Source organism: Myodes glareolus, chromosome 15 (genome assembly GCF_982192425.1).
Source record: "Myodes glareolus chromosome 15, mMyoGla1.1, whole genome shotgun sequence".
Taxonomy (NCBI): domain Eukaryota; kingdom Metazoa; phylum Chordata; class Mammalia; order Rodentia; family Cricetidae; genus Myodes; species Myodes glareolus.
This window is the reverse complement of record NC_142040.1, coordinates 22,671,361-22,687,590: the sequence shown is the minus strand read 5'-3', so window position 1 is coordinate 22,687,590 and position 16,230 is coordinate 22,671,361. Positions and strand designations below refer to the sequence as shown.

The window sequence follows — 16,230 nt, the reverse complement described above, 5'->3', positions numbered from 1 at the left end:
CTCCCCAAATCTCCACAACTTCAGCCAAAGCACATTACCTTCCAACTCGCAAGCTTTTATTCATATTTCCTGGAACAGGTGTTGGGAAACCATGTTCTGTGTGCTTTTGGATGTGGGCTGGTTTTGTTTCTTTGTTTGTTTTTTGTCTTTCAGTTTTTTGAGACAGGGTTTCTCTGTGTAACAGCCCTGGCTGCCCTGAAACTTACTTTACAGACCAGGCTGGCCTCGAACTTTCAGAGATTGGCCTGCCTCTGCCTCCTGAGTGAATGCTGGGATTAAAGATGCACGCCACACCACCGCCACCGCCACCACCACCTGGCTAGGGACTAACTAGCCCATAAGTGAAGGTGATTTTCACCAATTTAAAACCTGGAGGAGCCAGAAGCAATGAAAAAGAGGCAAGTAAAAGCGGGAGGCAGACACTTAATAGGACCCAGTTGACCTTAAAATACTATCTGACCTTTTAGAAACACAGAAAAACAAATTTATTCAAATGAAATTTTATGATACATTAAAGCCATCAGAAATGGAGACTGAAAGGCCCAGGAAAATGTGTCTGTCCCTAGACTTCCTTTTGGTGAAATACGGACAGCGGCAGAAAAGAGTGATTAACTGAAGGAAAGTCTCACCTGGCGAGGTGTCTACGTTCTTGCAGTCCTTTCAGCCCAGATTTGGGGCAAGAAATTGGAAAAACTGTCTCAAGCAAGGTGGAACACAAGGACCAACACCCAAAGTGGTATTCTAATCGCCAGATGCATGAGTGACTCACATAGGCAAACCATGTGCACATGGGAGGGAGGAAGGGAGGGAGGGGGAAGAGAGGGAGGGAGGGAGGGAGGAAAGAAGCTGACAAGTTGGAAGCCAGTTTGGGAGAGATCAGTAGAGTCATCAACGTAAAAATCTCTTGTGTGTGATAAATACAGCAAGGCCGGCAGCCTCACCCCACACAAACATTGAACTAAAATGTGATGTCCAAAGATATACAGGGAAAATCTATATTACTCGTCAAGAAGGAGGGCTTGTCGTAGTTTGGAGTTCCCATTTGTTTTAGGGGTGTAGGGCAGAAGCCAGGCAGGCAAGCACGCTCCCTCAGAGCTGACAACCCGAGTCCAAAAACTCCTGTCATCTTTAAATTTTGAAGAACCACAACGTGCAGCTCCCGATGTGGGCAGGAAGGAAGGAGGTTGAGGCTGGGGTGTCTCATTGCTCAGTCTCAGGACACCCCGATTCAAGCTGGCAAGTCTGCAGATGCCCTTTTCCCGCGGTACCTGCCATTTCTCTCTTTGCTCTCCAACCTCGTTACATCCTCTTCGCACCGTGTCTGCGGAGAATGGGAGGAATCATAGGACAAGTGGGGACCACTAGCCAGTTATTCAGAAAAGCCCCTCCCATTATCCGACCAGTGAGACCCCAGGCTTCGGAACCGCTGAGGAATGCTCCCCACTCGCCCATTGCAGCTGGCAGCTCACCTGCGGCCTCATGGGGAGTCCAGGAGCCCAACACTCACACTGTGTGGGAGACCTGGGGTCCTGAGGATGAAGTCTGGCTGACACCAACCAGACTCTGAGCTCAGCAATCAGCCAGCAGAGGAAGGAAAGGAGCTGACATGTGTTCTCTGGTTTATCCACACGGGCGTACCTGTCTGGGATCTAGCCCACAGGCTTTCTGGTTTGCCACCCCTCCGCTCCTGACTTCTTGTTGCTGGTCAGTCACACTGAACATTTCTCCCCAGGAAAGGCACACTCAGTGGACATTTTCCTGCTGCAGCCGCTTACATCTGCAGATCTCAAAACGACTCTGGGGTGAGAGAAGGCACCTGCAAAAAAGGCACGGGTGAGGAAAGACAGTTTCGCCTGTATTGGCAGTTTGTCTGTCACTTTCTTCTATGTCCTGCAGAATGTCTGGCAGTCTCTTTCATGAAGCAGGAACCCTGAGGAACTGTCTCACCTTCTTTAGGCAAGTTCAGCAATTATTCTTCTGTGGGTCCTGCATGTCCAGTTTATACAGCATACCATCAAGCAATCCAGGCAAGAACAGTTTCTTGCCCAAATAGCTATCCTTGTTACATTGAAGACAAATTCCATGATAAGTTTCTTCAATGTCCATCAACCTCTCTGAAGTAACTGGTGCTGTCAGAAGCAGACATGTCTCACTGTTGAGAAAAGTCTAAGTTCTTAAAACATTTTAAATGACATATTTTGTATGTCTTTGAAAGGGTTGAAGAATCCCCATCCATCTGAAATATATTTCTGTACATCTAAAAAAACCTAACTAACATGACTACAAGTTTGACTATTATAAATGACTATCTATCAATCTGTATTTTAACTATACATTACATTTTTAAATGAGCTTTACAAACACAACACCTTAAATAAGAACAGAAATAATATAGCAAAATTGATCTAAATTTGTATCAATAGACCAAGATCCATATCAATGCAAGGTATTTATCTCTATATCATATCCCCCTTGAAATGAAAACAAATATTTATAAACTATATTTGAGAATTTGAGCACAGTTTTTTTCAAACTTCATTTTATTTTTTTGTTGGGCAAAGTATTTTGGGGGGTTATGGAGACCCTTCTGGGGAGTTGGTCCATCAAACCACATTAGTCTGGAAGGAATCCATAGGTTCTCATCCTTTGTAAAAATAAAAGCAGAACCTCTTTTCCAAAGTAATATATCCTTAGACCTAAATTTTGAAGTCAAGATACCTTTAAAATATTTATGTTGGTTTAGCCTAGCAACTCCCAGAATCAAATATCTCTCTGTAGTAAAAAAAAATTCAAAGAAAGCACAATAATATACATAATCCAGACATTCTATGTATATTTCATCTTTACAAGACTTATTTTTCTTTACTCCTTTAATCTATGACTGTCTCTACTCTTTTATATTACTTTTACTGTCTCTTTAAAGACTTTGTTTTATTTTTTAAAATTATTGTTGTATGTAATCTTGCTATGTTAAAGTTTTAATTAGATAGAAAAGGGGAGGTGATGTGGGATTCCCCTCTCAATGCTGTGAATATGCTTTATTGCATTGGTTATTAAAGAAACTGCTTTCAGCCAATATCTTAACAGAGTAAAGCTGTAGGAAGATAAGACCTAGCAGACCCAAAGGAGCAAACCTGGAGTCTTTCTGGAACTGTCAAAGCCCCTATCTGTATCTAGCCAATAAGGAGCTACCAAGCAGAGTTTCCTGGGTACCTAGCAACAGGCGCTGTCCGAGGTTCTGATCGTGCCTAGCCAATGAGAGATGAGCACGAGATGTCAACTGTTAACTGTCAACTGTCACCCTACCTGGATGCTGAGAGGGTGTATGAGTTTTTCCTTGCTGTTAAATAAATGAGTCTGCTGTAAACCTACTTGACTCTCAGCGTCTGTGTTCATTGATGTCACGCCTTTTCACCCCTTCCCCCAAGAAAGATGTTAGGACTCAGCAATATAAAGCCAGGCAGAAAATCCAAACAGAGACATAAAGAGAGTAGATGGAGTCAGGGAGATGCCATGTAGCTGCAGAAAGAGACAGACACCAAAACCTTATCTGGTAAGCCACAGCCTTGTGGTGATACACAAATTAACCGAAATGGGTTAATTCAAGATGTAACAGTTAGCTAAAAAATATTGGCCAAACAATGTTGTAATTAATATAGTTTGTGTGTTATTATTTGGGTCTGGGTGTCTGGGAAATGAGTGAGTGGGCAGTCTCTGCCTACAAAATATCACCAAGGTGTTCAGAACAACCACAATACCCAGTAATCATTCCATTTACCCAGTAAAATGTACCTAATTGCGGAGTCTTAGTTTAATCTTAGTATCTACTCACAACGCCACAAGATGGAGACACACTCTACAGATAATGGTCATGCCCAGAAGCACACAAAGCATCATGTCATATTGCAACTGCCTCTTGTCAGAGCCTGAGCAACCCCAGGGCAGGGACATTGGACAGGAGATGGGGTAGGGAGTTACTCATTCCTGAGCACAGTTCTGTGGATTTGCTATCACTTAAGGAGTTGAGCTCAGACAGAATGTGAAGTAACATTTGGTTCCTTAGATAGCCAGTATTTTAACATTATTATACTTCTGGTCGAATTGAGGCCAACCTGGACTACCTGAGCTACTGTCTAAAGAATATTATTTAATCACATGACCTCATATCAACTCTTCATAAACTAAAGCTAAACGGGAAATCTATACATTTCAGTAAACACTGGGGTTATGAAACGGCAAGAAGGTAAGCAGTCACAGCAAACCAATGCTTCCTTTGAATATTTTCTTTGTTTGTTTTGCATCTTTGAGACCAAGTTTCATGAAGCTGAGGTTGGTTTCCAATTTACTGAAGTAATTCTGAACTCTGAACCCTCTTGCCTCTCCCTCCTGGGACTAGAGGCATGTCGGGCTATGTCTGGCGCTTCATTTTCATTTTTATCACAATATTGGAAATTGAACTTAGTATCTTCTCATGTTAGGCACTCCTTCTACCATCAAACCATATCCCTGGTCAGTTTGAATAATTTTACATTCCTTTCTTGTCTTCACAAATATTTAAAATTATTATAATAGAGTTTTTAATGTATATTTCTGCCCCCTTAGAAAGAAAAGGGGAAGAGGGGAAAGAGACACCCCCAGTGCTAGGTGAATGTATTAACAACCCACCTCCCAGTACAGGAATTAGATATCATCCCATCCACATGAGCCAGCCCAGGGCCCAGCAACCCTCTTCCTATCTATCCTATAGATAGGTGACCTACGACATTCTACACAGGTGTCCTTCTGAATTCCCTGTTCTTTTCATCCCTCTTCTCACTCATGATATCTCAAGCCCCAAATGCAGAGCCTGACTTGGCTCCATGAGCTAAGAATTTTACAGTCAACACACATCCCTGTCTTAGTTATGGTTTCTGTTGTTGTGCAGAAACACCACGACCACAGCAACTCTTATAAAGAAAACAGTTAATTGAGGGTGGCTCACAGTTTCGGAGGGTTCAGTCCATCATCATCATGGCGAGGATCATGGTTGTGTGCAGGCCGACGTGGTATTGGAGCTGAGAGTGTTACATCTTGTAGGCAACAGGAAGTCAACTGACTGTCACACTGATGAAGCTTGAAAAAAAAAAGACCTCAAAGCCCACCCCTACAGTGACACACTTCCTCTAACAAAGCCATACCTCCTAATAGCGCCAGTTACTTTTGGGGCCATTTTCTTTCAAACCACCACAATTGTCAACCTGCATTTTGGTTTCAGAGACAGGTATTTTGCTATACTGACCAGGCAGGCTTTGAACTCCCAAAACTGAGATCCTCCTGTTCCTGACTCCTGAATAGCTCAGATGACAGGTGTGAGCCACCACTTTCAACTTGGCAATTTTTGAAATGCTTATAAAATTGTAACATGAGCATATAAGTATTTCAGATATGGGTAAAAAAAGGGAGTCGCCTAGTTTGGCTTCCATTACCTTTACTCCAATATTTAACATTACACTCATCCATTCCTTTCTTAAACTTCCAGGGAAAGAAGCAGGTAATGGTCAATTGACCAAAGTAATGTGGCACCATTAATCACTACTATGGAAATGTTATGAGTCCCCAGATATCCTTATGTGACATCCAGCAGTGAGCTTGGTAGCGGAGAACTGGCTATCCACCTATCCAATATAAATCACTGCAGGTGGCTATTCATTAAATTCCAAATTCATGACTCCCTGAGTGAAATTAGATATAAATCAGGCTGTGTTGGGTGGACAACATTCCATGGCTGGGGACTGCGGTAGTATCTCAGCTGTTTGGACTCCATCTGGTGAGACTCACAGGCACCTGCCATGGCTCTCAATCAGGCTGAGCATCTGTTCGCTATCTGCCTATAAAACCCCTCAACACCCAGTGGACTTAAGCCTTTGTCTCTTATCACTCAATTCTCCTAAGCCTGGGAGTGACATGGAGGTGGACCAGTCACCACCGGCACTGCTAATGCTTCTGGGTTTCCCAGGCGCCTCTGTGCTATCAGGGCTAAGCTGGCCATCTCAGTGGGGACATATCTGCTCCTGTGTCTCTCAGCTTTCTCCTGAGACCTGCAGACATGCCTGAGCCTCTTCTATACACAGTGATGTCAGGATACTCAGGTGCCAGCACGCAGCACTTCTCCAACCTCTTGAGCCCTGGCTCGGGACTGTTCTGGCACACCATCCCATTGGACCGCTTCACAGATGGCAGGGGATTCACTCTGGCTGGTGAGGGGAATCACACAATCATGTGGAGAAGAACATGGATACAGGACGAAACCAAACTGGAGCCATTCAGAGGACCTTTCAAGTGTAATGGACGATCAGCGTCACTGGGCCGTGGAATTCAAAGGCATCTCCTGAAATGTGAGTTTTGGGGTATGTATGATGTTGCCTCCTCTAGCGTCTGATTTAGTATCTGAGTGAAGCAGTGCCTCTAGGCCCAGACAGCATCAGTCAACACACCAAGGCCCTGGACAAGCCAAGGCTGGACTCTCACCTGGCCTGCCTACCGTAGCTGGAGCACTGGTCTTCTGACTCTGCCCTGTTGAGTCTAAGGCAATGGTTCTCAACCTGTGGGTTGTGAACACTTTGGGGATCACATATCAGATGTTCTGCACATCAGGTATTTACATTATGGTTCATAACAGTAGCAAAATTAGTTATGAAGTAGCAATGAAATAATGTTATGGTTGGAGGTTACCGCAGTATGAGGAAGTGTACTAAAGGGTCACAGTATTAGGAAGATTGGGAGCCACTTAGAAGCTAAAGCCTTCAGACTCCAGCTGCATCTACTATCCAAACTCTGAGGCTCAGAACCCTTGAGTACACTGCTGAATTCCTGCATCTCCAGTTTGCCTACAGCAGGTGGCCGGACCTCCTGGCCTGCATAATGAGACGGGACCATCAATTATAATCAATGTCATTTATACTTTTCTCCTTTCCCCTTCCTCTTCTCTCCTCCTTCTCTTTCTCCTCGCCCTCCCCTTCGTCTTCTTCTTTTCTTCCTCTTTGATGGGTCTGTTAATTTGGAGCATCCTGACTGGGAAAGACATAACAGATGGTATACAGAAAGACAGTTCAACTTTTAAAAGTCAAAGTAAAAGAGCAAACAGAGAAAAAGAGAAGAGAGAAAGAAAAGAATAGGGAGAAGGAGGAAGTAGAGCAGTCATATTGATGATAAAAATGAGAAGACCCTGGAGCAGCACCAGAAACAACCACTAATTATGAAAAGGATACTGCAATGAAGCCACAGAAATATGTTGTCTTCCCAGCCGGGCGGTGGTGGCGCACACCTTTAACTCCAGCACTCAGGAGGCAGAGGCAGGCGGATCTCTGTGAGTTCGAGGCCAGCCTGGTCTACAAGAGCTAGTTCTAGGACAGGCTACAAAGTTACAGAGAAACCAAAAACAAAAATAAGGGGCTGGAGAGATGGCTCAGAGGTTGAGAGCACTGGTTGCTCTTCCAGAAGTCCTGAGTTCAATTTCCAGCAACCACATGGTGGCTCACAACCATCTATAATGAGATCTGGTGCCTTCTTCTGTTGTGCAGGCATACATGTAGGCAGAAAACTGTATACATAATAAATTTAAAAAAAACAAAAAAAGAAAAGAAAAAAGAGAAAGAAATATGTTATCTTTCTATTTTTTGAGGTAGTCTCTGTAGCATGAGTTCTAATTATTCTTAATAATAAAAACTCAAGAGTCAGATATAGGAATGGAGGCTGAGAGATCAGAGAAGCAGAGCACCTGGTCACTAGAGTTCTTATCTCTACCAATGCTCAGCCCCAAAGGGCAATACTGTTGGCAGACTGTCTCTTCAGATGGCGCTGCTCCTCAGACTGCATCCTCAGACTGCACTGAGCTCCTGTCTCCTCCCACCTTGTATTCCTCTCTCCACCCAGCCATATCCCGCCTGTCTCCACCTCCCTAGTGCTGGGATGAGCTCTGTTTCTTTTTCAGACTAGATCAGTTTCACGCCTCCGCACGAGCATCAAGAGCTCTAAAACACTGAGCTATCTCTCTAGCACCTGGATCACGACTTTTAAAAAGTGTTCACTTAAAGAAACAGGTTTGAAGACAAACTTTTCTTGATGAAAAAAGAAGCTCCAGAGACAGGGCCCCCCATTCCTGTGCGGCTCTGCCGTCCTCCATAGCTGCCTGCTGCCCAGTGTGCTCTCACCACAGCGTGCTGTGAGGGCTGTACCTGGTACTCCTCCTGCCAGATCTGACTCTGGCAACTTGACTTCCAGAGTGCTCTCTTCCTCCTGAACATCTGAGCAAATGTCCTGCCATCCACACGTGATCAATAAAGCCAAACAAAGCTCCATTCCCAGGCATGCATAGATTCTGTTCCAGTAATTCCCACCCCCATATCCAAGCGACCCATCCATCACTTAGCTTTTATCTTCATTTTACATGTACGAGTGTTTGCCTGCGGGTATGTGAACCACGCACGAGTCTGGTCCCTGTCAAAGCCAGGAGAGGGAATTAGATCCCCCAGAGCTGGGTTTTGGGAATTAAACCCACATTCTCTACAAGAGTAACAAACACCATTGATCTCTGAGCCATATCTTCCCTATTGACGCAGTGCTTTTAATACCTTGAGATTTTTGTTGCTTTCACATCTCCCTGTTATAGGGTGGCCTGACCCAGGATGGGAGATTTTGGAGGGTACTTGACATAAATATTCTTGAGTCTGTGACAAGGAAGAGCCTTCTCTATCCTACAGTCTACTTTGAACCAGCTTAAGTGGCACAGGACAAGTTGCCACTATAATAATACATATTACCAGTGAAAAGTTATTTACTAATGGCATTAAAGAGATTTGAAAGGCTGGGTGGTGGTGGTGCACACCTCTAATACTGAAAGACCCCCGGTGAAGCCGCAGGGCAATTGGTAATGAAAAGTCCCCAGACTATCTTGATACAAAATATACAGCTTTAATAAACAGAAGTAAGACTTACAACAGCTTACACCAGAATCCAAACGATCAGTCCGGATGCAGGAGCCAAGTGAAAGGAGAGCTGAGAGCTAGCATGCTTGCTAGGTTTATAGGCAGGCTTTAGCCTGAGGGCGGCATGCCCCCAAAACAGAATGTGATTGGCTGAACTCCCCTATCACCCCGGTGTGGGGAGACTCTCTCTCAACACAACCCCCACCCCCAATAACTCACGAGAGACCGTCCTTGCTGCAATCACATGAGGTTTAATCAACAAGATGGGAACCAGTGCACTGGGGCCGAGACTCATAACCCATGCAGGGGAAGAGTTCGACCCCCAGTAGCTGGGAGAAGGGGTTTTTAAGGGAAGAAACCACAGCCCAGTAATCTAAAGAGGTAGGGAGGGCACCATAGAAAATTCCAAAAATATCAATGATAATCACAAGGGGGCAGCTCCCTGTTTCTCAAGATTATTCTCAAGATTACAATCTAACTTTATCTTCAGCTAGTTCCTGAAACACTGAACCGGCTAATCCTAGATTTCTGATTCTTCCCTCCCTGCTTAGATTTTTGGCTCTATTTTTTTCTTGCTAGGGGCATCTGGATTTATCCAGGTCTTTCAATACCAGCACTCAGGAAGTTGAGGCAAGTGGATCTCTGTGAGTTCGAGGCCAGCAGAACTACAGAGTGAGTGCCAGAACAGCCAGAGTGGTTATACAGAGATGCCTTGTCTTGAAAAGACCAGTGTGTGTGTGTGTGTGTGTGTGTGTGTGTGTGTGTGTGAGAAAGAGAGAGAGAGAGAGAGAGAGAGAGAGAGAGAGAGAGAGAGAGAGAGATTTGAGGACATCCATCATTCCATCATCAGGGAAAGAATCCAGAGTCAGAAGCATAAGGCTAATTCTATTTCTTCAGTTGCCAGCACAGATCGAGCCAATCTGGAGGCAGGGACATTCCCTTCTCCAGTGCTCATGGTTGTAGCCATGCGGTAGAGGTCCTGTCTGGGAAATTCTGGAGAGGGGAATCTGAACATGCTTACAGCCCACATGTGAAGACACCAGCTGAAGCAGTGAGAGCCGCTGGGCCTCTCTCTCTGCAGAGATAAGCTTCTGACAAAAGGAGTACATGGAAGATTGTAACTTTGCCAGTGGAGGAATTTCTAGAAGCACGTGTGCCACGAAAGCCAGCAGCCTCAGGAGAGCTACCCCGATGAGCGACGAGTGTGGAGTGTGTCAAGGAGGATGGGAAGGTCCCTCCAATCCCTGAGACTGCAAGCTGGTGAAAATGGAATGTTCCTGCTCCTGCTGTGTGCTCCAAGACCTCCCCTAATCGTGGTAGGCTGTGCTGCATCTGACTATATAGACACAGCCTGCCCCCATCCACACTCTGCAAGAATACAGATCAAGGGACGACACTGTCGTTAAGGTTCTGGATGATACAGAAGCGACACACAGTGGTGAAGAGTTCCTTATTATACATCCCTCCCTCCCTTACCCACTAATTGATAAATTTGCCATTTCTCTTAATTGAAACCATGCAATTCTTTCTCTTTTTAATTTTTTAAAGATTTGTCTAGTTATTTTACATGTATGTGTATTTTCTTGAGTATGTCCACCATGTGTGTTTAGATGCCCACAGAGGCAAGAAGAGGGTGTTGGATCTTCTGACCTTGGAGTTACAGGTGGTTGTGAGCCACTCATCCTGGGTGCTAGGAACTAAACTTAGGTCTCCTGGAAGAGCAACAAGCATCCTTAACTGCTGAATACTCTAGCACCCTAAGTACCTCTAGTACCTTAGATTTTATTTTTACTATGTATGTGTATGTAGTGTGTCTGTGTGTGTGCGTCTCTCTGTGTGTGGTGTGTGTGTGGCATATGTGTGTGTGGTGTGTGTATATGTGTATGTATGTGTGTCTGTGTCTCTGTGTGGGTTTGGGCAGGTTGAGTAAAGAGCACTTAGAGACCAGAAGAAAGTACTGGGTTCCCAAGAGCTAGAGTTACAGGCAGCTGTGAGGCCCTTGATATGAGTGTTGAGAACTGAACTCAGGTCGTCTGGAAGGGCAGCGAATATTCTTAACCACTGAGTTCTCTCCAACCCCCCTTCCCTGTCTAAATGTCACCTAATTCTGGAATTCTCCTTTGGAGGACCTGGCTAAGACGTGAACAGCAGACTGTATCCGAGGACCTGTGTAGCTACTCTGGGGAGCTGCCAACGAAGGGACTTTAGAAAGCGTGTTGTGGCCTTGCTGAAGGAGGTGTGTCACTGCGGGCTGGCTTCCAGCTTCAAAAGCCCAGGCCATACCTGGTTAGCTCTTTGGCTCATGCTTGTGCATCAGATGTCAGTTCTGAGTTAACTGCTCCAGTGCCATGCCCACCTGCCTGATGCCATACTCCCCACCATGATGGGCATGGACTCCCCCTCTGAAACTGTAAGCCCCAATAAACGCTTTCTTCTATAAGTTGCCTTGATCATGATATCTTATCATGGCAATAAAAAACCAACTAAGATACTGGTAAAATGAATCTTCAAACAGAAAGGCAAGTCAGTCATGGACTGGAGAGATGGTTCAGCAGTTAAGAACAGGTACTTCTCTTGGGGAAGACCTGTGTTCACTTCCTTACCTCTGGCCTCCCCAATCTCCTTCACTCATGTGTAGAAGCCCTCACACAGACCTATACACATAATTGAAAATGAAGAACTAAATAAAAAAATTTGGCTGGTAAAATTAATTTCAGAATAGTACTTTTTTGAAGAAACATTTTGTAAGTTAACCTCACAGCTTGCAATGCACACTTTTTATTATTCTGTTGGACTGAAAATAAGAGTTATGACTAGGTCTGTTGTAGTTATATTAGGGATGAATAATGTTACTTTCCATTGTAAAAATGACAGGTATAAAGTGTGAGTTTGCTAAAGACTGATCTTGTATACATAAGTTTATTTTCAAAGAGGTGTGTGTGTGTGTGTGTGTGTGTGTGTGTGTGTGTGTGTTTGGTACTGGGTATCAAACCTGGGACCTCACTTTACCACTGAGCTAAAACCCAAGCCCAACTCTTTGTATTTTTTTGTTGTTGCTGCTCTTCTTTGAGACAGGATTTTGTTATGCTGCCCAGGCTGGACAAGAACTCAAGACCCCGCTGCCTCATCTTCTCTTGCCATGCAGTCTTGGCAGGCCAGGAGCTTACTCTATTTCAGGCTTGTGTCAACCCAGCTGCCTTCATCTTTTGAGGACTTGAATTACAGGCATGAGTAACCACATGTGACTCTTTGTACTTTTGAGTAAAGATTTTACTCAACTTTTGGATCTTAACATTGGAAGAAAATATGCAAAATGAAAATAGATATTTCCATCTAGTTTTAAAAATTTTCATTGTCTATATTCATTGTACATGATACTATGTTGCATAAAGTCATTTTATATATTTTCTACTTTAAGCATATTCCTTCCCTTCCCATCACCTCACTTCTACCCTTCTCATTAGTCCCTTATATTTTGCTTCTATTTCCTTCCTTCCTTCATTTCTTCCTTCCTTCCTCCCTCCCTCCCTCTGTTCCCTTCCTTCCTTCCTTCTTTCTTTCTGTTCTTTTTTGTTGTTGATTTGTTTTTCAAAACAGGGTTTCTCTGTGTAAGAGTCCTGATTGTCCTAGAACTCACTTTGTAGACCAGGCTGGCCTTGAACTTACAGAGATCTGCAGGTCTCTGCCTTCTTAGGGCTGAGATTAAAGCTGTGTGCCACCACCACCCATCTTGCTTCTACTTTCTTGTCATAGAAGACAATTATCTTTATCTTTATAGTTTTATATTTTATTAATATTGTATCTAGATAATAAAACCATGTCACAGATAGAGAAGTGATTTTACGAATCAATATAAAACCTAGGAACTATATGTAAGACAAAAACATGATATTTGCTTTTCTGGAACTGACTTACTTCTCTAATATAATTATCTTGCAAATAACATAACTTTATTCTTCATTGTTGAAAAATTATATTATATATATGTATATACACACACACAGACACACACATATATATGCCATATTTTGCTTAATTCTCAATGTGAGACCGAAACTGGAGCAATATACTTTGCAGGTGAAGGGTTCTGTTTGCAGTTAAGACAGTTAAGAATAAGTTCCTGTTTGTCCTGTGTTAGGCCTTGCAAATTAAAGTTTCTTTGTAATTAAGAATAAGTTCCTGTTTCTTAGATCTAATGTAAACTACTAGCAACTGTAGAAGGCCACAACCACACTCTCCACCATAGATGGCGCTGCACCGCCAGGTGAGCTAGAAAGCTCACACGTGTTGGTAACTTTCCACTACTCCCAAGGTATCACCTGGGACTGGGAGCAATTGACCAATCCAAGAGTGACACGTCCGAAGCTAGGACTGTTTCATATATAAGGGATGGCTTCCTTCATATCTGGGTCTCCGCCATGTGGCTTATGCTCTAGCTCCCAAGAGGCATAAAGCTTTTCTGCAGAAGAATCCTGTGTCCCGCGTGGTTCTTGCAGGCGAGGCCGAGCGCAGGACAAGCAACCCCATTCACATGGTGTATATCCTTACCCATTCCTTCCCTTTTATTGTATCTTTCTAACAATATAAAACAGCTAACTCCCTTGCCTGTGTAACACCTCATGTCTCCTGTAAAAGGAACTTCAAGAGGCCAGCAGGGGCTGCCTCTCAAATCCTGACTTAGGGTATGACAGCCATCTGGCCAGTCCCAAATGCACCCAAAATTACAGCTTGCTTTAACTGGACAATTGTGAATTTTGTCTTTTCCCCGTTGCGATTCTCAGATTTTACACCAATACCGTTGTTGATTAACTTTGCCTGCTTCTGTAGTTAGCGACTGTAATTAGTGCAACAAGTTTCTCTGTGATGTTGACTTGGAATCAGGAGTGGTACAGCTGGGTTACATGGTTACTTTGTATAAAAATAAGTATTTTTATTCAGATTTTAAAAAAAGACATCCTATACAACCAAAGCAATTATATGATTGTATTATGAGAACAGACTAATACTCAAATGGGAAAGACGGAGATCTCAGAAGTAGACTTTTAGATAGATAGAGGAAACAGACAGATGACAACGGTGGTTTGCAAAAAGCTACGCAAAGGACACGGTCTTAACAAAACTATGCCATGTGTGAACCCCGTTAGTTCCGGCAGAGCACGAAATGTCAAAGTTCACATTGTAAGAAAAATAGGAGAAACTTCGGCTTTGGATTAGGAAACATTTCGCGAATCTGACTCAAAATCCTGATTACAAAACAAAGGAAACAACAGGAAGTAAAGATACAGACTGCTGTTTGGCTACATAAATACTAATCTGTAAACTGCAATTTCTAGGCCATTGGGAAGAGAGAACTACGCACCTGCGCTACCAGACCCTTCTAGCTTCCCGTCGCTTCCTTTTCCCGCCTTGGCCCCACCCACCTTCGGCTCAGCGTTTCCGGCCCAGCCCGGAACTAGAGCGCTTCCGCTTGGTCCTCGGATTCCCCGGCTCCTTCGAGTCTGTCACCAGGAGGGTGTCCTGGCTTACGGCCGCGCGGACCGGGCGGACTCGGCTTCGTCCCCCCAGCTCGTAGCCCCGTTCGCCGACTTCGGGGCGCCATGGCCGGGGCCCGCCGCGGCAGGCCGGGCGTGAGGCCGCCTCTCGCTGCCCGCGCGCTCCCGTGGCCGCTGGGCCGGCGGGCACCAGTGTCGGCGTGAGCAGCCCTCGGGCGCCCGCGGATCCCGCGCTCACGGCCGCATGGCATCCGAGGCGCCTTCGCCGCCGCCCGCCTCTCCCGAGCCGGAGCTGGCGCAGCTAAGGCGGAAGGTAGAGAAGTTGGAGTGCGAGCTGCGGAGCTGCAAGAGGCAGGTGCGGGAGGTGGAGAAGCTGCTGCAGCACACGGAGCGGCTGTACCGGAGCGCCGAGAGCAATAACCAGGAACTCCGCACGCAGGTGCGCGCTCCACCGGGGCCAGAGCTTCTCTACGGAGTCTGAGATCAGTAAAGCCCAGAGCTGTTAAACACCCCGAATACCTTCGGAGCCCGCTGAAAAGTGCAAGCCAGTTTGGACGACTGTCTCAGAGCAGGCGTGAACGAATTCGAGTTTGGGTTAACACGGTCTTGATTCCTGACCCACTGGCAATGGGCGTGTCTGTTATTTTTCTAGGTCACGATTGAGTTTTGGTTGGGGCGAAGGCTCATTTGGGCCTTGAGCTCCCTGTGGAGGATGACCTTGAAGTTCGAGGTCTGAACCGGCCTCTACTTCCCAAGTGCTGGGATTGTGGGTTCGCATTATTTGGTCTCTATTCCCCCTAGGTTTGGGACACGGAATCTCACTTCGTAGTCAGCCTGACTTAGAGGTCAGAATGTAGACCACAATTGACTCTAACTCGAGGTCATCCTGTGTCATCCTCCCAGGCTGGGATTTAGGCATGAAACAACACCCACCCCAACCTTTTGACTTTGCTTAAGGCTGAGCTTAGAATCCCATCTCTTACATTTAGCACCCCAATTGCTTATAAAATCTGCTTGATTAATAGCGTGCGGCAGAGGTTACACAATTTATTTTACACACGATTGAACATACTGTCTTGGGTTCATTTGTAGAGAGGTAAACCTGTCTTTCATACAGATACTAGTGTGTTTCATTTTCATAACCTATAGTAAGGATAAATACTTGACAGTGATGCTTAAAAAATAATACATTTTTACCTTGACCATTGAATAAGTTGCATATTATCCTAACAAGTTATTTCCAGATACTTAATTTCAAGTTAATATGTTCTCTGTAATTTAATGTTTAATAAAACTACATCTCCAGACTAGATACTGAAATGTCCTCAAACTTTGCCATACTATTCTTTATGTGGTGTGTGCGTGTGTGTGTTGGCATATTCCTACGTATGTGTACTTGAAAGCCAGACAGAGACATCAGGTGTCCTCTCTTCTCCCTCATTCCTTTGAGACAGGGTCTCTTCCTTCACCAGGACTTGACCTTTTTTTTTTTTGGCTAGTCTGGCAGCCAGCAATGCTCAGGGATCCTCCTGGCTCTACCACCCACAGTTCTGGGGTTACAGATGTGCTGGAGACAAAGCCAGCTTGTTCAGTGCGCTCAGCAAGTGCTTTTAACCACGACCCCATTTCTCTCTCTCCAGTCTCTGGCATTGTATTGTTAAACAAGCTCAGAAACTGCCTGCTGGGTTGAAATGATTTCTGTACCCATTCTTTAGAGTTACACTTCTAATTTCTAGCCTAGAAATATTAGGTTAGTTTCGACAGTGTGTAGAGAC

At 44.7% G+C, this 16,230-nt stretch overlaps 1 protein-coding gene and 1 long non-coding RNA gene across 3 annotated transcripts in view; one reads left to right on the top strand and one right to left on the bottom strand.

Moving 5' to 3' along the window:
* Positions 1-513: 513 nt before the first annotated feature.
* LOC125414052 (uncharacterized) lies at positions 514-14,515 on the bottom strand. Its single transcript, XR_007236132.3, has 3 exons — positions 14,384-14,515; positions 1,639-1,816; positions 514-1,321 (listed from the first exon to the last, which is right to left on the bottom strand). It is a non-coding gene; the product is annotated as an uncharacterized LOC125414052 (long non-coding RNA).
* The window catches only part of Aggf1 (angiogenic factor with G-patch and FHA domains 1), a 26,388-nt gene continuing 24,648 nt past the window's right edge, over positions 14,491-16,230 (top strand). For both annotated transcript variants that reach the window (XR_015734963.1, XM_087896798.1), the window contains exon 1: positions 14,491-14,894. Coding sequence is in view for 1 of the 2 variants with exons in the window: in XM_087896798.1 (XP_087752924.1) it covers positions 14,700-14,894 (195 nt within the window). In the remaining variant the exon portion in view is untranslated. The remainder of the gene's footprint in view (positions 14,895-16,230) is intronic.